The sequence below is a fragment of the Octopus bimaculoides genome, chromosome 5, assembly GCF_046866305.1.
Source record: "Octopus bimaculoides isolate indiv1 chromosome 5, ASM4686630v1, whole genome shotgun sequence".
Taxonomy (NCBI): Eukaryota; Metazoa; Mollusca; class Cephalopoda; order Octopoda; family Octopodidae; genus Octopus; species Octopus bimaculoides.
The window spans coordinates 49,687,797-49,698,270 of NC_142932.1; the positions used below are offsets into that span (position 1 = coordinate 49,687,797).

The window sequence follows — 10,474 nt, forward strand, 5'->3', positions numbered from 1 at the left end:
ATGCATGTATTCTCATGCATATAGTTGCATATCTAGACATGCTCAGATATATTTAAATGATAAACTCCTGGAAAGTTTTACAGATTTTTACAGCTCCAGTGATGGATTGGATCTGTAGTCTTCAAAATAGTTTTCTCCTTTCTGGTTTTGAGAAGCCTAATTTCTCAAGATTGGTATTTAGGCAGTGTGTTATATATCTTAGGATCCGAATAATTACAGGTATAAACCTGAACTTGTAACCTAGATAGAGTAACTGCAGATTTTTCAATAATTCAGCGTGGGTATTCTCTTTTTCTCTGATCTTCAGCTTTATGTTAACTTCCACTGGGCACCTATGTATGTATATATGTATGTATGTATGTATGTATGTATGTATGCATGCGTGTATGCATGCATGTATGCATGTATGTATGCATGTATGTATGTTTGTGCGTACGTACGTATGCATGAATGTATGTATGTATGTATGTATGTACTACGTACGTATACGTATGTATGTATGTATGCATGTATGAATGTTTAGGTGTATGATAATGTGCGTATATGTGTGTATGTACACAGGTGAATAAGCAACTCTCCGTCTCTTTCTCTCATCAGTGGCTTCCTGTCAGATCGCCCTATTGCAACGTGCGCTGACGGAGTCCTATCTTCTTTAGAGTATGCTCTCAAGGTTTGGTTTTGTCTCCCATTTTCTTCCATCTCTATTTCAGTGACCTACTTGCCATCTCATCCCAAAACACCCAAAATTATGTTTATGATACTACCCTTCATCAAACATTCACCATGCACTTGTATCCTAGACGCAGTACGATTAAACTGGCTACGATTCTAGGAACAAAGACTTCAAAAAGGATCTACCGATGGAGACATGTCAATCTTGTCTTTCAACAGCAAGAAAACACAGATGCTACTTATATCAAGATGACCCTTATAGCAACACCCGCCTTTATAAACATGAGCTACAAGCATCTTGATCCGTCACAATCATTCCAAGTGTTGATCCTCCCGACCACTAAGGATTTCACTAAGGGTCCCCACTAAATATTTCGTCTTTAACATAGCTTGGATCGCATCCCACCGACTGGTCCTTCTCTTCAGGGCCAGGTAATACATCAACACTCAACAATTATTAACATGCTACAAAACTCAGGTGAGGCAGCATCGAGTCATTCGCAGACATACTGTTGACTTACTGTTGAACTGTCTCTGGCGATTAGACTCTTTGAACATATTGTTTTACTATATCGCAATTTTCATAACAAATGATGTTAGTATCTCTCTCTCTCTCTCTCTCTCTCTCTCTCTCTCTCTCTCTCTCTCTCTCTCTTCCCTCATTCTCTCTCTATTATCCAGCATCCATCTATCCATCTATCCGTCAGTCTATCTGGCTATCTGTCTATTCTATCTATTCCACCCACCCATTTATCCAGCCACCCGTCCGTCCGGGGGAACAAACACACACACACACACACACACATGTATGTATGTATGCATGTATTATATATGCATGCATGTATGTACATACTACGTGTGTATGTGTGTGTTTTGTGTGTGTGTGTGTGTGTGTGTGTGTGTGTGTGTGTGTGTATGTGTATACAAGGTGTCCCCCAAAATGTACTCACTCTTTAAATGACAATAAATGCATTGTTTATTGACTTTAAAACAAGTTAAATTGTTAAATGCATAAATGGATAAATGCATGCTTACAAATGTTCAAACTGACGAACACCGATTTCCAAACACAGCTAATATCGCAGGCCAATGGAGTCAACAGCGTTAAGAACTGTGAGACACTGTCTATCGATTTCTTCTTTCAACTCATAGACCGTTGCTGGTTTTGAACCATAAGCGTTATTTTTGAGACAACCCCACAAAACAGAAATCCAATGGAGTAAGGTCTAAGGAACGTTCAGGGAATTCATCGCTACCTCTTAGCCCAATTCATCTGTTCGGAAAAGTTGCATCACGATAGGAATCAGGAACTGTTCCATATTGCTGGAAGTACATCTCTACGTCACCGAACAACTCTTCGACGCGTGGAAAGAGGCAGATTCCTGCAACAAGTTTAGTTAAACTTACCCAGTGACAGTTTGGTCAAAAAAGTATGGTCCTCGGATACCCAATTATGATATCCCACATCACACTATAACCCTTAGTCAGTTCAAATAGTGTTTCATAGTACCATGCAGATTTTCAGGAGCCCAGCAAGTTCAATTGCATTGATTAATTGAGCTATTTAACTTTAAAGCTAGCCTCATTGCTCCAAACAATTTTGGACGGAAATGATGCATTTTACTCGCATTTTCCTGGATACTACTCGCAAAAATCACTTCTCCAGTCAGAATCGTTTTTATTTAGAGCGTGGATTAATATTAGAATGTAACATTTCCAGTGAGCTCGCAATGGGTGCTTGATTTGGGGATTCCTGTCTCACGAGACAATTATCGTACAGATTTCTGTGGGGATAGATGAAGGGTTTTCAGCAGTTTTTTTTTCCTTTACGAGGCTAGTTGATGACTGTAGTCTTCCTGGACGTCATGTGCAGTTTCATCTGATTTAAACTTATCTCGAGTGTGAGCAAGGATATGATTTGGCAACGGTATGATTTAAACTCAGAAAGCAAACAACCAGAACAAAATACCAGTCCGATATTCTAATGATTTTGCCAGCCCGCCTAGATAATAATCCCTGCTCTGGGATCCAACCGGGAACTATGTGATGGCGGAGCAAACTTCCCAACCATATGGCCATGACTGTCTCCTTAAACTGATAGTTTATTTATCAAATGAAAGACAAAGCTGATCTTAGTGGGATTTGAACTTAGAACGAAGGAAATCGGAATAATTGCTGCAAAGCACTTATTCCGATCTCTGGCGATTGAACCAACATGCAACTTGATTGGAAAGAGTAGGAGTGTTATAAGGAAGGTAAACATTGGGAAGTTTGAGAAGTGATGTGGACGGTTAACATCAAGAAAAATGCACATACATCCATACCTATTTATGCAGATGTACATACAACAATACCACGCTCAGCACTCTCCGTTTAGCTACAACACTTTTTTCTTTTGAGACAATATTTTCACTGGGATAAAAAATGCTTAGGGCATTTCATCGGCCTTCACGTTCTGAGTTCAAATTCCACTGAGGTCGACTTTGCTTTTCATCCTTTCGGGGTCGATAACATAAACACTAGTTGCGCATTGGGATTGATATAACCGACTCACCCCTACCCCGAGATTGCTGGTTTTGTGCCAAACTTGGAAACCAATATTTTCACTGGCATTAATGCAGTGAGCTGGTAAAATCGTTACCGCGCCGGGTAAAATGCCTAGCGCATTTCGTCCGTCATTACGTATTGAGTTCAAATTCCGCCGAGGTCGATTTTGTCTTTCATGGGGTCAATAAAATAAGTACCAGTTGAGCACTGGGGTCGATGTAATTGACTTTCCATCTCCCCGAAATTGCTGGCCTTGTGCTAAAATTTAAAACCAATATTTTCACTGGGATTGCAATATACTTACATAATTACTATCAGGACCCATTTTTTAAGTTTCATAAACATGCTTCATGATGTTAAACATTTTTATGACAATGGGCTAGACTAGTGGTTCTCAACCGGAGTCCGTATGGTCCTTTGGTGGTCCACATAAAATTTTGTTGTCAAAATTTATTGGCAGTAAACCGGTGATATTTCTACAATATACAAAATACCTTAAAAAATTATTTTATACAATTCCTAATAATATTTAGTTATAAAAATATGATAGGGTTTTGAAACGTGAATGGTGAAGATTTTGAAACATTCAATCACCAGGAGGGGCCATCCGAGTAAAATAGAAATCAAAGAGACCATAGGTAAAAAAATGACTGAGAAACATTGGGTTAGACAAAGGTTTGAAATTTATCTTTTACTTGCTTCAGTCATTAGACTGCAACCATGCTGGGGCATTAGCTTGAAGAATTTGAGTCGAACGAATTGACCCCAGTACTTATTCATTTTAAGTCTGGTACATGTTCTATCGGTCTCTTTTGCCGAGCCGCTAAGACACGAGGACGTGAACATACCATCACTGATTATCAAGCAGTGGTGGCGGTGGTGGTGGGGAACAAACACAGTCGCAAAGACACACACACGCGCGCGCGCGCATGCGATGGGTTTCTTTCAGTTTGCGTCTACCAAATCCACTCAAAAGGCTTCGGCCGGCCCGAGCCTATTATAGAAGCCACTTGCGCAAGGCGCCGCGCAGTGGGATTGGACCCGGACCCGTTTGGTTGGGAAGCAAGCCTCTTTCCACATGGCCACACCTGCGCCTATTATTGAAAAAGATAAAATACAGTTTTTCATTCTGGTTTATCAAACCGCACCAAATTGTTTCTGACTTTGGCCTTTTGTATGAACAGTTCTCAAATTCAGCAACTCTTCTTCGTTCGTGTTGTCCTCGATTTCTTCTTTGAAGTTCTTGGTATTCTTCTAGCTGTGCTTCGTTCATGTTATTTTGTCGCATTTTCTCTCGATGTTTCCACATAACAAACTCATTGTTCACCGTTCGTGTTGTCTTTGTATCTTCTGCCTTTCACATTGATACAGCAAGTAAAATAACTTTCATATTCGTGCTGAGTCATAATGGCTCTTCTTAACATTTGGTTTTGTCTTAAACTTTTTCATATTTTCCGTCTTTGTGCTTTCCTTATCATTGTCTGTATCCTTTGTTTTGTCGTTTCAAATCTTCGATTTCGTTTCATAGCAAATACTGTTTAAATGTGAAGTGAGAATAAAATTTACAGTGCAAAAATATTTCAGAAGTGTGAAAAGATAATAAAAGATATTTAAAAATAACATGAAACTAGAATAGCTTCTTTCTGTCTTACTGTCAGTTTCCTCATGAAAGATAGAGTGAAGGTGAAAGTGTGTTCTTAGGAACAAAAATGTGTAAGTATTGTCCTTGAAAAGGATATGAAGAAACGCTAGAAACTCTGATTAACATTCATGCATACTTCCAAGTATACTAAAATTATTCACACAATTTCTTTTATCCCCCTTGAATGGAAGATCGCTAGTTTATCACAGGTGTCGAAAAACTGCATTGCACTGGGTGTAAAACCGCAAATGCTGAAGCGATTGGGCGTCGTTGAAATTTGCCATTTTGAAAAATGCGGACAAAATAAAAGTTTCTGCAATGACAAACTCATTGCTATTTATAAAAAAAGTAACTTGCACAAAAAGCAAATATTTAGGAAAAGTGTAAGACTTCCATCTATGTGGTTTCATGATAAAATACAATGCAACATTTTACTTGTTTCCACCCTGAACATTCTGACAATGGTACACTTCGAAAATTGCGATTGGTGGTACTTTGAAAATAACGACAGCTGCATCTAAGATCTTTATCTTTGTGTACTGTTATTATAAATACTGTATATAATGACGGCAACTGCATTCTCTTTCGTTTTTCTTCTTTCGGATAAAAGTCTTTAAGTGATCCTTTCTACTACACATATAGCAGCTGGGCCTTCTACTCTGCAGCACATTCTGATTGATATTTCATAATTAAATTTGCAAATGAGGGGTCTGTTTTCATCCTCATCGCTGTCCCAGATTTTTGTCTATGAAAATTCTTATCAATCATAACATAGTTATTCTCTGAAATTAATTTTTGTCCTTCTATGGTCCTAAAGCTGTTACTATTGTTATTATTAGCCAGCAGCCATCAGAAAATCAGCAACTACTACCATTTGCATTTCGTAAAAAACCATATGAGATTACAAACTGATACCATGAATGATTTATTAAATTTTCTTCAATTTATTTTTCCCTCTCTTATAGCATGACTAAATTCGATTAAACAATTGAAACCCGTAGCATATTTTGTTAAAGATGTAAATATTTTCTTACGTTTATTCAGGATAAAGTTCTCAAAATATTTTCTCCTTTTATTTTTAACACACACACACACACACACACACACACACAAACACACACACACACACACACACACACACACACAAACACACACACACACACACACACAGCACACACACATACATGCACACACATATATACACAGATATATACATACATACATGGACACACATGCATACATACAGACGTACATACGTACATATATACAGACGTACATACCTCCATGCATACATACATGCCTGCATGCATGCATACATTGTATGTGCGACAATAGCAGCTCAGTAATATGAATTCTTTACATGCAGATTTGCGGTCGAGGGATTGCGGGTTCGAATCTCAGGCCGAGTGATGTGTGTATTTATGAGCGAAACACCTAATCTCCACGCGGCTCCGATAGAAGGTAATGGCGAACTTTTGCTGACTCTTTCGCCACAACTTTCTCTCACTCTTTCCTCCTGCATCTAGCAGCTCACCTGCGACGGACCGGCGTCCTGTCCATGTGGGGAACCTTTACGCCAATGAAACCGGGAAACTGGCCTTATGAGCCAAGCATGGCTCGAGAAGGAACAAACAACAACACACATGCAGATTTACAGAAAATATATGACTGTGTGACATTCATTCGCTTCTTTATTACATTAGTGATGTAAGCGAAACGAAATAGCTTACTACCGAGGAATCGAAACCAGGTTGTAGAAACTATTAATTTGAAGTTCATCTTGTTTACTCGTGAGTACTTACCACTATGTAATATTATATTTTATATTTTACTTTGCAGTGAATAATGATCTCTCATTTATGGGACGGCAACGACCAAATTTTTGATGAACTCAAGCAAAAGTATGAAATATAAACCATAAAACTGATTACCTTGTTGTTGTTTTTAGTAGTTTGAACATTTCCATTCTATGCTAACATACACTCATTTGTGTTCTAAACGCAATGCTTCGAACACTTTGATTTCAAATCATCATCATCATCATCATCATCATCATCATCATCATCATCATCATCATCATCATCAATTAACGTCCCTTTATCCATGCTGGCATGGGTTGGACTGTTTGGCTAGCACAGACGAGCCAGAGAGGCTCCACCAGGTTCTATGTCTGCTTTGGCATGGTTTCTACAGTTGGATGCTCTTCTTAATACCAGCCAATGAACAGAGTATACTGGGTGCTTTTTACATGGCACCAGCACTGGTGAGGTCGCCAAGTACCTGTAAGATAAGAGTGGGATATAGACTGGAAGAATAAGAAAGTATGATAGAGGGAGGGGAACAGGTGTCTTGCTCACCATATTTGCTATATTTATCTAGAGATCAAGAGGGCGAATTGGAAGAGTCGTTAAGGTGTGAATAAAATGCCTCGTAGTATTAGTTTCCGATTCTCCTCAGCAAATTTTGTTCCCGGGACACTGCACACACACACACACACCTGTGTAATAATCGAACTCATAAATCAAAGCTAACATAGCTCCTTGGGCATCGGATTGGGCCAAATGCTCACCCATCAATTTCAGTCAAATTTAATGAATATATACTTAGACTATCTAATGCTACATATAATATTTGTAAACAAAGCAGAAAAGCTTTGTAAGTTACGGAGAGAAAGCTACTATGTATATATATATATATATATATATATATATATATATATATATATATATATATATATATATATATATATATATATATATATATATAGATATATATATAAATGCAAATAATAAGGGTGATAAATTGGATATTAATTTAATTAACACCAATTTAAAACCAGTGGCCTAGCATAAAGAAAAATTCAGAAAATTCAGAAAAATTATATTACATACATATAAGAAGGGATAACCACTAAGTGGATATCCATTATGCTAGAAGATCGACCATCTACGGTTAAACCATTCTTTTCTTTGTGGTTTGACCGTAGATGGTCGATTTTCTAGCATAATAGATGTCCACTTAGTGGTCAACCCTTCTCAAATATATATATATATATATATATATATATATATATATATATATATACAGAGCTGGGCGTAAGTCGGTTAATCTGTTAATCATTAATTAACGAAGTTAACATTTTCGTTAACGATTTAACTTTTAAGTTAACTTTGAAAATCATTATCGGACTAATTAACTTCTGTTCTTCTGTTACATTTAGTTTAGCTTCCGTTAACTCAAGTCCCCAAACTCATCTACTGCAGCCCCTTGGTCGGGGCAGTTTTGGCCCCATGATCGATGCAGTTTTGGCAAATATCAACAAAATATTTGCGATTCTCCTGGACGATGAGGAATGCCAACTGGTTGCTGCTTTCCACCCTAGGTTTCGCCTCATCTGGTTGGATAGGTATGATAGCACCAAGTTCACCAAGCTGAGGAGAAGCATGGAGGATAAGGTCGAGGAGGTCATGAGGCAGCAGTTTGAGGAAGTGAGCAACAACAGTGAGAGCAGCAACAATGAAGAGGTGGGGGATAACTTCTTCAGTGGTGTCACCCAACAAAAAGAGAGCGGAAGCCACAGGTCAATGAAGGACAAGGCCCAGAATTTAGTAAAGACCTGGTTGGAGACCAACTCCAAAAATCTACTGACAGATGCTGCCTTCTTGAGTAAGCAAGTGTTGGTGGACTTGTTCATCAAGTTCAACACAGCCATCCTTTCCAGTGCTGCAACTGAACGTTTATTTTCCATGAGCAAGGACATTTTAAGTGCCAAGAGATCGTCCTTGTCTGAGGAAAATTTTAGTATGTCAATTTTCATGAAGGGCAATATGAATCTCATCAACAAAATAGAGAAGAAGAGGAAAAATCAAATTATGTATATACCATGTTTTTAATTTTTTTACGGCCACTTTATCAATAAACTTTTTTTTTAGTTTAATACTCATTTGAGTTTTTATTTTTTTTACCTTTTTCTGGCTCTAAAAGCCTTTAAAAACCTAAAAGGGGGCCAAAACTATGAAATCAGCGTCTTTTAGGCCCTTTGAAATTTAAAACTATAAAAGCAACATTTTTTAATTCTAAGTAAAAAAAAAACCCAAAAAAACCCTATAGTTTTTGGGTTCTAAAGCCCTCAAAAAGGTAAAAAAAAAGCTGATTTTATAATTTTGGCACTTTTTAATCCTTTAGTGTTTAAACCGGCAAAAACCCGTTGTATCTAATTCCTCTACAAAATCTGTTTAAAAATAAACAAATCACGCAAGTGAATTCTCCTAGCTTTGAGATTAAGTGAGGGCTTTTCTTCCAGAAAGCACAGAACTGGGAGAAAAGCAAAATTAACTGAGGTGGTGGAAAAAATAAATGAAAGGAAACAAGTTGGTAAATATTTCTCTGTGAACGCAAATAGCTGTTACGTGGTTGCAGGGCATGCTAGAAATAGCAGCCAAATCTTTCCTTTTCTGGAAAAAGGATCCGTTTACGCGTGATTTTGATGTCACATTCGTTGAAAGCATGCAAAAAACCTGAAATAGAAAAAAAAAAGACCTGCGAAACAAGACTCCTTTGGTGGAAAACTTCGAGGTCCCCACCACCCCTCCTACCTTTCTTTAATGGAAAAAAGTGGAGGTCAGACACGTTGAATGCACCCGAAAAAAAAAACTGTGGAAAAAAATTATTCCACACCATCGTACGAAATATTTACCGAAAAAATAAAGTCTTGTACCGATTACACCTGTATTTTAATTAATTCAAATTAATGTACCTCATCTCAAAAAGTGGCAAAATTTTTGTCGATTGCCATCTGGGATAATTTTAGTAACAAATCAAACAGGTAAGATGCATTAAGAATTTCTATTTTAGTGTTTAGCCATAATGTTATTGCTTTTACACCGGTTAATTAAATTTACCTGCCCATAAAAGTCAAATTTACCCTGCAAGATCAGCTAAAATTACATAACAATAAACCAGTGGTATATAAAGTACCCACTGACAAAATTTCAAATCTGTATGTAAAACATTTACAAAGTTACAAGAAAATATTGTGGACATCCCTCTTGAACCTGAATAATTCAAAATAGCGTGAACAAATAAGTGTTACATTTGACAGATTAATATGAACACCACAGATGTTTTTAGGTGTTTTTTTTTCTTACATACACACATAACACGGCCTCGCTCGGTTAGGGTTATACGTGTGTTACTTTGACATCATCGTTCCATAAAATTTATTTATTCATTAGGCTGGACCTGATCTTAGTTTCCGTATTGTTTAAGTGCCATAGAGTACAAGACTCTCCTTAGACAGGACTCCAGTCTGCCACTCCCACCAGTTGTCGCTGGTATTGACTTTCAACTGCGTAGATTAAAGCAACGTGAAATGAAATGCGTTGTTTGAGAACATAACGCAACGGTTCATACCTTGATCAGAGAATTGAACCCACGACCTGCAGAACACAAGGTCAACATTCAAAAATACTTGACCGCATGCTATTTGTAAACGCATGCGCGTGCGCACGCACAGATACACACACACACAAATACGCACACTCAAATACATGCTCATACTCATACGCACACGCACTCACATACACACACACACACACACACTCGCACACACAT

The 10,474-nt window shown here is 37.7% G+C and overlaps 1 protein-coding gene across 6 annotated transcripts in view; it reads left to right on the forward strand.

The window, feature by feature from the left end:
- The window catches only part of LOC149135517 (uncharacterized), a 19,954-nt gene extending 11,154 nt beyond the window's left edge, over window positions 1-8,800 (forward strand). For 2 of the 6 annotated variants that reach the window (XM_089352227.1, XM_089352226.1), the window contains exons 2-4: window positions 6,228-6,322; window positions 6,701-6,762; window positions 8,082-8,800. In XM_089352227.1, the coding sequence (XP_089208353.1) occupies window positions 6,707-6,762; window positions 8,082-8,754 (729 nt within the window). In that variant the 5' untranslated portion in view covers window positions 6,228-6,322; window positions 6,701-6,706 and the 3' untranslated portion in view covers window positions 8,755-8,800. Of the gene's footprint in view, window positions 1-6,227; window positions 6,652-6,700; window positions 6,763-8,081 lie in introns of all 6 variants that reach the window. The other 4 variants (XM_089352228.1, XM_089352225.1, XM_089352230.1 and 1 more) reach the window with 2 other exon arrangements.
- Window positions 8,801-10,474: the final 1,674 nt, after the last annotated feature.